Source organism: Apium graveolens, chromosome 8, assembly GCF_009905375.1.
Source record: "Apium graveolens cultivar Ventura chromosome 8, ASM990537v1, whole genome shotgun sequence".
Classification (NCBI taxonomy): domain Eukaryota; kingdom Viridiplantae; phylum Streptophyta; class Magnoliopsida; order Apiales; family Apiaceae; genus Apium; species Apium graveolens.
The window spans coordinates 12,067,813-12,084,486 of NC_133654.1; the positions used below are offsets into that span (position 1 = coordinate 12,067,813).

Sequence of the window (16,674 nt, forward strand, 5' to 3'; positions counted from 1 at the left end):
TTACTTGAGACAACGATATCTTTGACACACCGTTATCCAATGATATCTTAACTAACACTTTCTTACATAACGGTTTTCTTTATAAATGTTTATCCTACGTTAATTCAGGCAACGGTTTCGCAAAATTAACAGTTGTAAGTCTGTTTAAACTATATTTTGAAAATACAAGATTTGAACACAGTTTTTACAATTTATTCTTTAATTTTGAAAAAAAAATAATAGGAAAAAATACTGATCGTCAGATTAAAGTAGAACTAAATTATAAACCGTTGATTTGAAATGAATTTTTTTTAGTTCCCTCTTCTTTCATTTTCATCTCCCCCCAATTTCATTTTCATCTCCCCCCAATTTCATTCTTACCCATTTAATTTAACCCGTTACTTTTTTTACTCCATTACTTTGTCTCTAAACACCTCAATACCAACACCGGCGATTTCAACTCAACACCGGCGATTTTCATCTCCCATTCGACTCAACAACTCAACAGAGGTATTTAACACAACCCACACCTATATGTCATCTATATTTGGGGATTATGAAACCCTAAAACCCACATCCATATTTAGGGATTTGGGGTTTGTATTTGGGATTAGGGTTTATATTTGGGGCATTTGAGTGATTGATTTGGGGTTTATATAACCATTTTTAGGGTTTTATTATTTGGGGTTTCTAAAACATGCTTCTTTTTTACTTTTAATTACATCTCTGTTTTTAAAATATTTGTTGTTGATTCAGTTTTGAGTTTTCATTTATCTTGGATTTTGCATGCATTGAGTTACAAATATATATATGTTTTTAAATATGTATTGAGTTACGTCTGTTTGTATGGGTGATTTTGGGGTTATATTTATGATGAATGAATTTGTTTTTAGTATATATTTGTTGGATGTTTTAGTGTTAGGTGTTTTTTGTGAATAAACTCTGTTTAATGTATATTAAACACTTTTTTTAAATTAATGTGTATGAATAAACTCTGTTTAATGTATATTAAACTCTGTTTTTAATGTTAAATCATCTATGTTTCATACTTGTGTGTGTGAGAATGTATGTCGCTGCTAATATTGATTCTTATTTGTGTGTTGTATAGATTATGTCGCTGTTTTTAGTGTTCAAGCTATTGAAGCGAGGTTGTGTGATGATGCACCAGATTCTAAGACGCAAGATGATGGGGATGATGGGGATCAAACTTGTGGTGTCTTTTAATTCAAAAGGAGAGCCATATGGTAAAGTAGGGGCAGAGATGCAATCATATATTGGAGTTTTGGCAAGAATAAAAGCCCCAATCTGGCATGATTCCTGGAAGTCTGTTCCAAAAGACACACAGGAAAAGATTTGGGACTGTGTGCAGGTAAAAAAAAACGAAATAATCTAGTTTCTTATGTTCTTTCACTTGCTTGCATTTTTTAATGATACTAATGTTTCTTATGTATGTAGATGGCTTTCATTGTACCTCAATCAGCCAAGAAGATGGTTTTAATATCTGCATCTTCAAAATGGAGGGAGTTCAAATGTCGGCTCACCAAAGATTATATTCTTTCATATCTAGATCAACCTAAAATTTTGGCACATCCTCCTGCAGATTATTCTTTCATTGAAAAATGTCATTGGGACATATTTATTTCTGATCGCACGTGGAACAAATTTATGGTATGGCTCTATTTACCTTTACGTAATATTTTTTTGCTAAATTTATATACAATATTTACTTAGTCGTGATCTTATTTAACCTTATTGATGCTTTTTATGAAGAAAATTCATGATGAACAAGTTTAAAGAAGGTCAATGAGTTTATATCCACATCGCATGGCTCGAAAAGGTTATGCAAACCATGAGAATGAATGGGTTAGTGTTATTGAAACAACATATTCATTTTGGTTTTCTTGTTGACTTTCCAAATATGTTTATGTTATTACTAAGGTGATTATCTATATGTCAATGCACTTAGAATCTCATCCAGATATAGAGGAGGTAGATCGATCAGATACCTGGATTGAGGCAAGGAAGGACAAATATGGAAATTTTTTAAATGATATAGTTGCGGAAAAAGCCAAGGAAATTGTAAGTTATTGATTTACCGTATTTAAACCGACCAAATAAACCGTACTGTATTTCCAAACCGACCAAATAAAAATCGACTATAAGAAATATGATTTTGGTCGAATTTACTTGAATCGATCGGGTTTATATAAGTTCAGTCGGGTATCCTAGGTTTACATATGGTAAACAACGGTCGGTTTATGCCCTCAAGTCGATTTAAGCGTTTAGTTTTAGACTACAAAATTTTTAACAACACATCTCAATTTTTTGCATCCCCCATATATACAAAATCGAAATACAAACCAGTCACAAATTAAACATTGCCAAAAACAGAAAAACATACCACAATTTACATTAGTAACAACCAAACCATTCACAAACTTTATACCATTATAATTATAATAACAACCAAATCATTGTCCATGAACTAAACCGACTTGTTCAAACCATTAAAATAATTTCAAAATAACTAAACATAAGTTCAAAGCAGGTAATATAGAAGAACATCTCGATCATAACTAAAACTTAACTAGAAGCCCGTCCACCATCGTCATCACCATGCTCATCACGAAGAAAATGTTTTCTTCGTCTATTTACTAGTCGCGTTGTTGGTTGCTGTAATATCCACCCTCATCATCTTCATTGTAGGCATCATCATCATCATCATCATCATCATCATCATTATCATCATCTCCATCTTTGACTTTCTTTTGAATCTTGTATGTATAAGAACAATAAATTCAATTAGTACTATATATGTCGACATATTCCAAAGTAAAAAAGAGACAAACATTGAAATATTTACCTCTTGATTTGCACTTTCATACTTGTGATATATTGATTGGAGAATTACCATGAACAATCGAGTTATCTCACCAACGATAGTAATGGTGAATGTTTAGATACCAATTTATTTCTTGTAGTGATAGTAGTTTAGAATAAATTTATTGGCTTTAAAAAAATTTAAAAAAAAATAAAATTGATAAAAAATGATAAATTAAAATTGTTTCTAATTACACTGAAATTGTTTAAAAAACACCTCACTATTGAGTCAATTTAGCTATTTGGTTAACATACATCTTATTATGCTATTTTTAATATTTGGATCAAAAGAAAATTCAGAGCTCCAAATTTGGTTCTTCACTTCTACTTTGATTCTGAGGAAGCTGCACTTTGTCGTGGGATGCATCAGTCTTAGCTTTCTTATTTCTATGACCAGCACATGGTTCCACCTGTTTAGTTAAATAAAAAAATTGATCAAATGATTAATAGTATGGATGCATTTACTAACAAAAGTAGAACAAAAAGTCCTATTGAGGCATTTGAAATTTAACTTCTTTTGTAATTACAACAAAAACATATGACTTCCCTTTGGTTTTTGGTTAAAAGATACTCATTCTCCATATTCTATTGTATCAATCGGTAAGGATGACATAAGCTCGTGCCCACGAATGTCTAGAATTACTTGTGGAGAACTTCTATGACCAATAATATATACCTTGAGGTAAATCTGTTGGGTTTAATTTCAAACTTGTAATAAATTTAATTAGTTTGTGTTTTGTTTATTTCTATTCGTTGGTTGCATGACTGAGTCGTGTGGAGTCTTTGTAGGAGTTTTATTCATAAGTTAGTAGTAGAGATAAACTGGGAGTTTAGGTGGAGGTGGTCCTGGCACTACACCATAGATTGCTTATAGCAACCCTAAAAATATGTTGTTATATGGCACAAATCCATTACAATAGGGTTTACGGCAACGTTTTTTGAAAAAATAGGTGTAATGTTTGGTCTCGTTGCCATAAGGGTTTATGATAACGAATTTAGGACCATATTGCAACAGAGTAAAAAAGTTACAAATTCGGTTTATAGCAACGTTTTTTACATTTATAGCAATGAATACAAAAACATTGCAATACATTAGGCTTTCTATGGCAACATTGTTTTGCAACTTTTTTTGTGATAATTGTTGCAATACATGGACTTATGCAACATATTTTAAGTTAATTGCAACATATCTTAAGTTTATTGCAACATCATTTATTAAAAAATTTGAAGTATATGGCAACCATTTTACCCTCTATTGCAACACAAATTTTTTTTAAAAAAATTAGGCATGACCTTTAGATTTCATTAACAGCCACCAAATTTAATTGGTATATCCACAAGACAATCTAGCAATCTACGCAAAGCAGTTTAGCACTACTCTTCCAACTTACAAACCACGTCTAAAAATACAAAAGTCTCAATAGAAAACAACGAAGGCAAAATTTACACATCATCTTAAGATAATTATACATAGACTAAAATATTCCTAGTTAATCATTTTCAAAAATCAGGTATACAGCTTCTGCCTCTTCACTTGTCGGAGTCTCATCTCTATCATTGGCACAAGTAACATCTAACAATTCTTTTACATAGATAAACTACGACCAATTCTCCTCTTCATCGTTATCACCAATTATGGTGCATCACCCTTGACAAAAATTGTATACAGTATACTTCAACGCAAGTTCCCACAATCATTGTGCTATAATCAACATTTTATGGACTGCAAAATTTGACAAACAAAAATGTAAAATTTTATAGTGACATTAAGAACATCATTTTGAACCATTCTTATGTTAAACTCCAGGAATATTCGAATTTTTAAGTATATAAACATCACTTCAAAGACTGGGCAGATTTTGAAAACAAAATTCTACTCTAGTAATGTTTAGTTTATCACGAAAGGAATCATATAATTGACACACACATATGAGATGAAAATAAATAGCTTACTTTGTTGCTAGAAAGCAAGGGCCCAAGAATACCCTACCAATTTAATCATCGCTGATTTTTATTTTGCTATCTGATTTTTCCAATTAGTTTAGGGCACTATAATAATTATAATTCACTACAAATGCCAAAATCACTGATGCATAACATAGTTCTTAATCAAGAATGGACTTTATTTTAAACCAAATATTACAGAACCAATGTAGAAGGCCTGATCTATCCTTATACTCTGTAAATGCCCATGCTTGGAAGGTTAGATTAATAGTATTTTCTTCACCCTCATGGATTTCAGAGGTGGTTTGGTCAAAATCACACTTGCTTAATATAGAAAAAATAAAAACGCAACAAGTTATAATGGCATAAAATATCCAGGAGAGGTTTAAAATTGTTTAAAGATAACAGATGGGCCAAATTGTATATACAAACCTGGAGGTGGCACAGCTGTGATGGCATTATAAACTGGACGAATTATATAACTGTGGTGCAGACTTTTTCGTTGTTTTGGGAAGGCCAACTGGAAACATAATAAACAGGTTAGAAACTTAAAGAGCCAAAACAAAACCAGTGAATACCTTGACATTGTTGATTAGCTGATTTGCTCTATGAACGTCATCCCGAGTAAGGTGTGGATAAAGATATGGCAATATTGTATTGTTGAACTTAAAACAAAAATGCAGGGTGAAATTGAAGCAGCATAAAAACCTTATATTCAATATCCCTTACAAAGACTCTGCAATGCTGAGTACAAAATAAAACAGAAATACCTGGTGACGGAAATAGTAGCAACAATCTAGACTATATCTAGTGGAACAAATATTAACTATTGTTATTGATGCAAAGAACATATATGTGTCTGGAAATCTATATACGTGCATGATAAAGCACCTTGGTTCCATACATGCGCAACAAAAAATATATGACGCTCATAATACTTGACTTGTATTGTGACAGATGAATGGAATAAATTTAAAAACTTGTGTTCCTTGCAATCTCGAATCATCTTTTTAAAATTACAATTACATTGACTGGAACAGTAGACACGGTAAGACCTTACCAAGGCCTGTCAAAAGAGGAGTAACAATGTATGAGGCAATATTGCTTGAGCTGGTCAAGAGAATGCTCAAAGCAACATCCCCTTTACTTAAGAAGCTGGCATAACTTGATAGTTGAGCCCCTGAAAGCTGAAACGAAAATTAATTCCAATGAATATATTGTTTAATTCCAATGAATAACATGATCCCTCCTATAGAAGGGGAAACTAAAATTAATCAAGCAAGATTTCTTTTTTTTTCAAAGAAATATTTTTAGCATAGTATATTCACTTCTCCAATACCTTTTTACCATCAATATAATAAGATCAGGTACTTAACAATAAATGCTTATTCCAAAAATCTTGCAATAACAACAAACAAACTAAATCTAAAATATCACAACCCATATATCACAAAAAAACCTTTAGCTTGTGAAGGGAGAAGAAAAAGTCCACGCCACTGAAATGTTAATATCTTCGATTCAAACTTTTAGGAAACTATAAAACTCAAATCTTACATTAATTTAATTAAAAAACTAATTAAACAGTCTAAATTAAAAAATAGAACCTTAAAATTAAAAATCTATGAGAAGAACCCCAACTGAAATTTTGTGAGAAGAACCCTAAATTGAATCAAAATTACAGAACTTGATGTGGGAAGATGAACAAACCGAAATTGAATCCAACGCTAGAGAGACAACAGTTGGAGAGATAGATCGATAACTTCTTGCGGTGAGTGAAAACATCTAAATAGATTGTGTTTTGGTTCTTCAATTCTTGCGTATGTTTGTTTGTATTTTGTGTGTCTGAGTGTGTATATCAATCAGTGTTTTGAGTATTTTATTGTTTTATTGTTTTTTTATTTCATAAGCCGGGAAATATTTTTACCAAGCGCGCTTGAAATTTTCAGATTGCCCGCCTAGCTTTTGGTCCCAAATTTTCAATCTACTGTAACAATTAGGTAATACATTGCAATAGCATACATTTTGTAACAACCTCCAAATTTTATTGATTCAATTGCAATGTTTTTAAAACCCCTTGCAATAGACATGAAATCATCTTTCAATAGCAACATTTTTTAGATAATTTTCAGAAATTTGGTTGCAAAAGCCAATTTATGGTATAGTGTGGTTTATAGGATCGTTGGTTGGACTATATTTTCTGATATAACTGCATTAGGCTGATGAAATAATAAGCAAATCTTCTAATTACTAATCAGCTCTTGTTTCTCTGTTTCATATAAACACATATACTTATAGTTATATAAATTTGTATGCAACATTTTGGTATCAGAGCTGTCAGGGTATAGTTAAGACTCAGATATGTCAACTGTGGATACAAACAAGATGAAGGGAGTATCCTTCAGGTTGAGTTATCCAATACTGTCCAGAAGTAATTACACTACATGGGCTCTCAAGATGATAGTTATTATGGAGGCGCAATGAGTGTGTGGTGCTATAGAGGCAAGTGACCCAAAGGTGCCAGTTGATGTGAAGATAGATAAGATTGCATTGGTAATGTTGTATCACGCTATCCCTGAAGACGTGTTGCTGTCTATCGCTGGAAAAAAACAGTAAAAGGAGCTTGAAAAGTAATAAAGATGCTTTGCCAAGGAGCTGGGAAGGTGAAACAAACGCGAGTTCAGAATTTAAAGGTAGAATTTGAAGCTCTGTGTATGAAGGATTTAGATCAACTCGATGATTTCTACATGAAACTCAACGGGCTAGTTACAAGTATTCGAGCGCTTGGGGAGGAGATGTAGGAGTCATATGTTGTAAAAAAAATGTTGAGGGCTGTACCTTCGAGATTCTTGCAGATAACTTCTATAATAGAGCAATATGGGAATCTTGATATGATGACAGTAGAGGAAGCCGTGGGTTCGTTAAACGCTCACGAGGAACGAGTTAAAGGAAAGGTTGAGACCAGTGAGGGTAAACTGATGCTCACCGAAGAAGAGTGGAAAAAGAGAAAGCTAGTTAAGGCAAGCTGCTGTTTACTCGGGAGGAATGGCTGAAAAGAAGTAGCAGGTCAAGTGATGGACCACCATTTGTGAAGGCACGAGACAAGAGTCATGTTAGATGCTTCAACTGCAGCTTGTATGGTCATTTTACAACAGAGTGCCGCAAGCCTAGACGATAAATGGAACAAAAGTAAGAATCGAATTTGGCCAAAATAGAAGATGATGAACTAGCCTTATTACTGGCGAAGTTTGACAAGTCTAAGAAGGAGTTGCTGCAATTAGACGAGAGAGTTATGAAACTGAAATTGGCAAAAAACATCGATAGTAACCAAGTGGAATCCAATTTGCGGTACTTAGATAATGGCGCCAGTAATCATATGACTGGGCAAAAATCGAAGTTCAAAATTCTTGATGAACAGATCACTAGTCAGGTGAAGTTTGGGGATGGATCAACCATGGAAATCAAAGGTAGAGGCTCGATTTCTATGAAGTGCAAGGATGGTCAAGAACGTGTACTGAACGAGGTATATTTTATTCCTAGTCTTCGAAGTAATATTATTAGCATTGGACAACTAATAGAAGAGGGAAGTAAAGTTGTGATTAGAGGAGAATACATATGGATTTTTGATAAGAATGAAGGCTTCTCATGAAGGTCAAGAGATCACAAAATCGACTGGACAAGTTGATTATTGAGACAAAAAATTATAAGTGTTTGATGAAAAGGTGGATCAAGTGTCAAAGTTATGGCATTCACGAATGGGTCATGTAAATTTCCAAGCCTTGGCATTAATGTTTAAAGAAAGGATGGTAAGAGGTCTACCAAAAATTACTCAATCACATGACCCATGCACTGGATGTCTTATGGGAAAGCAAGCAAGGAAGGGAGTACCTGGTTATTCCAGTTTCAGTGCAAAGAAAACTCTTGAACTTGTATATGCGGATCTATGTGGACCAATCACTCCGGCAACAACATCTGGTAAGAAATATTTTTTGTTGTTTGTAGATGACTACAGTCGTGCTATGTGGGTCTATTTTCTTGAAAGTAAAGGTGAAGCATTTGGAGGGTATAAACGTTTCAAGGCACTGGTTTAAAATGGAGATAGTCGAAAGATTAAGGTATTGAGAACAGATAGGGGAGGAGAATTTATGTCTGCTGAATTTGAGAAATATTGAAAGGAAATGAGATTAACTCGACACTACACTACACCATACACACCGTAACAAAATGGCATGGTTTAGAGAAGAAACAAAATAGTGATGGAAATGGTCAGAAGCATGATGAAAGAAAAGGAGTTACCAACTAAATTATGGGGAGAAGCTGTGAGACATGCTGTTTACGTTCTCAACAGACTTCCAACAAGAGCTCTAACTGCTGTAACGCCTTATGAGGCCTGGACAAATGACAAACCAGATGTATCTCGTATTAGAGTGTTTGGTTTTTTGAGTCACATGAGGATACCGAACCAAAGAATGAAGAAACTAGATGATTGATGTATATTGGTGATAAATCTGGGAAAGGAACCCGGTACCAAGGATTATAGATTGTTTAGCCCTAAAGAGAATAAGCTATATATGAGCAAGGACATAATTTTTTAGGAAGAAAAATGTTGGACATGGTCAGATGAAAGGGAGGATGGCGACTCCCAAGTAATTTTTCCACTTATTGATCAAGTAGATGATGAGAATGAAAGCAGGATGTCTGAAACAACAGCTGGCAGATAATTCTCTTCAGAAAGCAGCGAGGAGTATGAACCTGGGACTCCTTCAAGTACATCAAATACGTCTTCATCACAGATTACTCCATCTACACAAGTGTTTATTTCTTCGAGCTTGGTTGCATCAGGATCATCGAGGCTAGATAGTGATAATTATGATGATAGCGTTGAACCTTTAAAAGTTCGCAGGCTGAGTGATGTGTATAACGACACTGAAGAAGTAGTGTTAGATGAAGAATTATACCTAATGGGGACAGAGGAACTTGCAAACTTCAAGGAGCCTTCAAAAGATAAACACTGGAAAAGGGCTATGGAGACTGAAATTGACTCAATCGAAAAAAAATGGTACGTGGAAACTTATGGAGTTACCTGCAGGACATAAAGTTATTGGTTTAAAATGGATTTTCAAACTTAAAAAGGATGTAGCTGGAAATGTAGTAAAACACAAGGCCCGTTTGGTAGCAAAAGGGTATGCTCAAGAGCATGGAATTGATTATGAGGAAGTGTTCGCTCCTGTCACTCGTCTTGAGATAATACGAATGTTGTTATCTCTATCAGCAAAACACTCATGGGAAGTCCATCATTTAGACGTGAAAACTACTTTTTTAAAAGGAGAAATTACTGAAGATGTGTTTGTTGCTCAGCTAGAAGGTTTTGAAAATATTGGGAAGGAACACTTGGTTTACAAGTTGGTGAAAGCATTGTATGGCTTAAAACAAACACCGCGTGCTTGGTATGCAAAATTGAATCCCAGCCTGTGGAGTTTGGATTTTAAGCGTTGTCCTTATGAAAATGCTGTTTATGCGAGCGAAAAAGGGAAAGATTGTTTGATAATTGTCGTCTCTGTAGACGATATTTTGATCACTGGTGCAGATGTGTAGAAGATCGAAGAGTATAAGCAACAAATGGGAAGGAAATTCGACATGACAGATCTGGGAAAGCTCAGCTACTATCTGGGAATTGAGGTGAAGCAGGAAGCTGGTTACATTGAGTTAAAACAGTTGGGGTATGCAGAAAAGTTACTGAAAAGGGCAGGCATGGGGACTGCAATCCTACCAAATACCCGATGGACCCAAAAGAGCAAATTTCTAAGGATGAAGGGGGACGTGTAGTTGATGCAACAATGTACAAAAGCTTAGTAGGAGGGTTAAGATATCTGGTAAACACTCAACCAGATATAGCTTTTTCTGTTAAAATTGTAAGTCGTTATATGGAACGTCCAACTGCATTGCATTTGAATGCAATGAAGAGGATTCTCCGGTATGTCAACGGAATATTACAGTTTGGGTTGATTTATAATCAGAACAGCGGAAACAATATAGTTACTGGCTACTCTGATAGTGATCTGGGAGGAACTATAGATGATAGACGGAGTAAAGGAGGCATGGCTTATTACTTGAATGAGAGCTTAATATCATGGGTTTCCCAGAAGCAAAGGGTGGTGGCTCTGTCGTCCTGTGAAGCAGAATTCATTGTTGTCACTGCATCCGCTTGTCAAGGAATTTGGATGAAGAATGTCTTAAGTCACATTACAGATGATAAACTTGGTCGAGTAGTATTGTTTATTGACAATAATTCAGCAATCGACTTAGCCATAATCCTATGTTCCATGGAAGAAGCAAACATATCGACATACGATTTCATTTTATCAGAGAATGTGTAGAGGGTGTAGACGTCATTGTGAAGCATGTCAGTAGCAATCAGCAACGAGCAGATGGGCTGACAAAAGCTCTTGCAACAATTAAGTTTGAGAAGATGCGCAACTTTCTGGGAGTTAGGGAGTTAGAGAAATAAGTTTGAGATTAAGGGAATAATTGTTGGGTTTAATCTCAAACTTGTAATAAATTTAATTAGTTTGTGTTTTGTTTATTTGTATCTATTGGTTGCATGACTGAGTCGTGTGGAGTCTTTGTAGGAGTTCTATTTATAAGTTAGTAGTAGAGATAAACTAGGAGTTCAGGTGGAGGTGGTCCTCGTTTATAGGACGGTTGGTTGAACTGTATTTTCTGAAATAATAAGCAAGTCTTCTAATTACTAATCAGCTCTTGTTTCTCTGTTTCATATAAACACATATACGTATAGTTATATAAGTTTGAATGCAACAAAATCTGCGTGGAGGATGGCGGTACTGATGCCAGCAGAGATGATAAATAAGATGGGTCATTTACCCTAGGACCGTCCTTCAAAAACCCCAAAAACCATTTAGAGATTACGTACTTATAAACACAGGTATATAAAATAAAGAAAAAGAGAGGAAGATTCATACATCCAACACCTGGTACCCATGGACATTGTGGAGGTTGTTAGGAAGAATTTGAGTCCTAAATCTTCTCCAAAATTCTTCTCTACTTCTCCACTTTCTTATTGAGCCACTTCCTCCATTTCCTTCTTCAAATTTAGACTCCCCAACAAAGTTTCTACGGTCCATGATTACCTATTTAGTAGATGAAAATTCTACTTCCTTGAAAATGAGAGGGTTTGAGTTCTATGATGGATAAGAAATTTTGATGTGCAGCATTAGTTTTTATGTGCATACGTAGAAATATTGTGCACAACAACAATATTTGATTTCATATATTTATTTGATAATAAAACCATGCCATCCCTGTAATTATAAATTTTTAAACCTAGCTGGATGCAATGGAGTAATGGAAAAATCTAACAACATCAATTAAATAGTTTACATTGCCACTTCTCATAATTTTTTCACACAAAAATCATTTATTTAAATTTTAATTTCATTAACTATAGGAACATGAAAACATAAAAAGCATAAATTGCACATATATTGGCCAAATATGTATGGTCATAATTTACCATATTAATTATCACTTGAAAACCTGTAAAAGGGTTAGTATTGTACACATAAAATTGAGAGCTAAGTGGTACTAAGGTTGTTTTACCCTGCTACCCTCATAAAAACAAAAAATGTATGATCCTATTTAAGTAATTTAGGTAGGGTTTGGAGCCATTCCTACCATTTGACTATGAAGCCTTTTCCAAAATTCACTTGGACACATCACCTTCTATCTCTATTGTTGTCTGTAACATTATAGAAAGTTTCCTCCACATGGATATGTTATAAAATTGTGCCTATTATTAGATTTATACTTTTGGATTACTTTCAATGAGCATGTAAAGAAATTTGTGAAAAAACGAGAGGATGATCAACTTTACTAATTTATTTGCAGGTGCATGCTTTGATATTCTATTTGGACCATGGTTAATAAAGTCTTTAAATGGTTTACTTTATAACTAGCAAAACAATTAGTGATATATTTTTTTTCGTGAGAGTATCTTGTTGGTCATTGAAACAATATGCCTAAATACATCTTCTAGCACGCTTTTTGGAGGGTAATGCATTGCACTAATTACATGACCACTAAACTAAGAAATTATTTGTTTCAAAGTGCATTATAGTCTTTATATTTAGTATATTATGTCATATTATTTAACTCATGCATGTAACTAAGCCAATGACTACAACAAACATAGTCAAAATCGACCCTGAAAATAGGTACTTTTTATCAAAATACAGACTGTTTTTTACAAACCTAAAAGTAAATCATATATAGTTGGGGGTCGATCGGCTTTGGGCATATTTGATCGTATTAGATCAAGATTGACATTGACCTTATTTGACCGTCAAAGCCACGTGTCACTGTCATATAACTTGTGCCAAAAAATAAATCGATTGACATTTGTAGCCACCCGATTGTTTACTACGTCGATTTGGGAAATATTCGGTAAGAGACCGAAACGTTAAACCGACCAAATGAATCATACTGAATTTGCAAAATGACCAAATAAAAACTGACTATAAGAAATATGATTTCGGTCAAATTTACTTGGATCGATCAGGTTTATATAAGTTCAGTCGAGTATCCTAGGTTTACAAATGGTCAACAACGGTCAGTTTATGCTCTCTAGTCGATTTAAGTATTTAGTTTTCAATTTTTTTAAAATTATTTATGGATGATCCAACCTTAAAGATGTCAAGATCTATATCTTTTAGTGATATGATTAAAAATTTAGAAAAAAATAAATATATTTGGTTTTCTATTTTAACAGTCAACTAGTAGTTTGACCAATACTTCCTACTAGTGTTTAGTCTCATACTCATATTTCAATTTTTTAAAAACTATTTAGGAATGATACAACCTTAAGGATTTCATGATATATATCTTCCAGTGATATGATAAATATTTTAAAAAATAAATGTATTTGGTCTCCTATTTTATGAGTCAACTATTAGTTTGATTAATACTTCTTACTAGTGTGCTTAGTCCCATACTGATGTTTCAATTTTTTAAAAATTGTTATGAATGATCCAACCTTAAGGATGTCAATATCTATATCTTTTAGTGATATTTAAAAATTTTATAAAAAAAACAAATGTATTTGGTTTCCTATTTTAACAGTCTATTAGTTTGACCAGTACTTCTTACTGAGGGTTAGTCCCATGCTGATATTTCGATTTTTTAAATTTTTTTTATTAATGATCCAATCTTAAGGATTTCAAGATCTATTTTAGTGATATGATAATAATTTTAGAAAAAAAAATATATTTGATTTGTTATTTTAAGAGTCAACTATTAAACTAGTACTTCTTACTAGAGTTTAGTGTGATACTTATGTTTCAATTTTTTAAAAATTATTTATTAATGATCCAACCTTAAGGATGTTAAGATCTATATATTTTAGTGATATGATAAAAATTTTAGAAAAAAATAAATGTATTTGGTTTCCTATTTTAACAGTAAACTAGTCCCTCAGTCCCTTCCAATTGTTTATATTTCTGAGGAAGTGTCCGACACGCATTTTAAGGTGTATAAAAAGTATAGTTATGTAACTTATTTTTATAATTTTTTTTTTCTGAATAAAAGTTGAATGTTTTAATTTTTATTCAGAAAAACAAAATTGTAAAAACTTTTTACACAACTATATTTTATATGCACCTTAAAATGCGTATCACACACTCTTTAAAAAATGTAACACATTGAAAGGGATGGAGGGAGTATTAGTTTGACCAGTACTTCTTACTTACTAGAGTTTAGTCTGATACTGAAGTTTCGATTTATTAAAAATTATTTATAAATGATCCTAGCTTAAGGATGTTAAGATCTATATATTTTAGTGATATGATAAAATTTTTAGAAAAAAATAAATGTATTTTATTTACTATTTTAACAATAAACTAGTAGTTTGACGTGTACTCTTTACTAATGTTTAGTCTCATACTGATCTTTCAATTTTTTTAAAATTGATTATGAATGATCTAACCTTAAAGATGTCAAGATCAATATTATAAGTGTTATGATAAAAAAATTTAAAACAAATAAATGTATTTATTTTTCTATTTTAAAAGTCAACTATTAGTTTCACCACTACTTCTTACTAGTATTTAATCCCATACCAATGTTTTAATTTTTTAAGAAATTTTTATGAATGATCCAACCTTAAGAATATGAGGATCTATATATTTTAGTGATATGATAAACATTTTAGAAAAAAAATAAATATATTTGTTTCCCTATTTTAATAGTAAACTATTACTTTGACCAGTACTTCTTAATAGTGTTTAGTCCATACTAATGTTTCAATTTTTTTTAAAATATTTATGAACGATCTAACCTTACAGATGTCAAGATATATATATATTTTAGTGATATGATAAAAAGTTGAGAAAAAAATAAATATATGTGGTTTGCTATTTTAATAGTAGTTGGACGTGTACTTCTTAATAGCGTATTGTCCCATATTAAATCTCAAATGTATTGAATAAATATCGAAGGATTCAATTGTACGAATGTTAAAACGGTTGAAAGAAAATGTTTTATGTGAAATTTCAATAATTTTTAATTATTATTCCTTTATTATTTTAACAATTTTTTTAATTTAACATAAGAGAAAATTTAACCGCATGTCTATTTGCGATATTCATTATAAAATCGATCAAAATCATGAATTCAAAATTTTCTTAAAATAGTGAGTTCTCAAAAATTAATTTTAAATTTTTTAGAGTATTATAAAATTTGTAAGGAAAATATTAATCAATATTATATGTCCTATAAAATCTCACAAATTATATAATAATAATAATACTAATAATAATAATATTAACAATAATAATAATAATAATAATAACAATATTTAAATTAACACTCCTAAATTAGATCAAATAAGGTTGTATTTAGTATCATGTCATTGATCCGCGTGACCAAATTTAACTACTATCAAAATAATGCAAGGGTTGGGGTTACATTTTACAAATATTAAAAAAAAACAAAATCATATAAGTAAAAATTTAACCCTGAACCCCCACCCCCGGACCTACCTGCCCCCGCCCCTTTATTCCTCACGAACGCATCACTTTTTTTCCAGCTCCCTCCCCCTCCATCTCTCTCTCCCCACCTTCCTCCTCGACTACAGCCCCCCACGACACCGCCACCGGCTTCAGCCAGATGTCCGCCGTCTGGTCATACTCCGGCGAGCCCCTTTCTCGATAATTCTTATCTGATGCGCACTCATGGGCCCCGATCTATCACCTAGTCACTTTTATTTTGTTAAAATCGAACCAAAATTAATATTCCGGCCAACTCCTCCTTTACCGATTCTAAGTTATATTCTTCATTTGTGGTGGCGTAAACTCATCAGAATAATGAGGTTACTGACCAGTTTATGATCGGTAGACACAAGCATGTAAAACGTGAAGTTAGGTACTTGTATGAGTTTCAAGTCTTGAGTTTTTAACTTGTCATTACTGTTGACGATGTCATTTCATTTACTTTGACTAACGGAAGATCGGCGATGAAACAAACGGCGAACGACGTCCGTGAATGCGCCACTTCCCATTAACAACGCCCGATCTTCTTGATCATTGCTGCCACTACTGCCATAGATCGAGAGATCAATCATCAATTTATACATGTAATGTGTGTAAAGATGTAATGTATGTAGAGATCGTGTTAACAGATTCTAGAATTATTATTGATTACTAATATGGATTTTTTTTAATATTTATCGTTATTAAAAATGACAGATATCGATACAACACTTTGAGTTGTAAACTCATGAGAATAATGAGAATGTTGAGTATTGTACTTTCTTTAAATTATTGTTACTTTTGTATTTGTGTAGCTGTAAAAAAGAGAGTTTTT

At 32.8% G+C, this 16,674-nt stretch overlaps 3 protein-coding genes across 3 annotated transcripts; all 3 read left to right on the top strand.

Moving 5' to 3' along the window:
• The first annotated feature begins 1,090 nt into the window (after window positions 1–1,090).
• LOC141679289 (uncharacterized) lies at window positions 1,091–2,070 on the top strand. The gene is made up of 3 exons (XM_074485792.1): window positions 1,091–1,348; window positions 1,435–1,647; window positions 1,918–2,070. The coding sequence occupies exons 1-3, from the start codon at window positions 1,091–1,093 to the stop codon at window positions 2,068–2,070; spliced, it is 624 nt and encodes a 207-aa protein (XP_074341893.1).
• A 5,552-nt stretch (window positions 2,071–7,622) lies between these two features.
• Window positions 7,623–8,449, top strand: LOC141679290 (uncharacterized). Its single transcript, XM_074485793.1, has 2 exons — window positions 7,623–7,820; window positions 8,048–8,449. The coding sequence occupies exons 1-2, from the start codon at window positions 7,623–7,625 to the stop codon at window positions 8,447–8,449; spliced, it is 600 nt and encodes a 199-aa protein (XP_074341894.1).
• A 2,131-nt stretch (window positions 8,450–10,580) lies between these two features.
• On the top strand, window positions 10,581–11,177 carry LOC141679291 (secreted RxLR effector protein 161-like). Its single transcript, XM_074485794.1, has one exon. It carries the CDS (start codon window positions 10,581–10,583, stop codon window positions 11,175–11,177), a length of 597 nt encoding a protein of 198 aa, XP_074341895.1.
• Window positions 11,178–16,674: the final 5,497 nt, after the last annotated feature.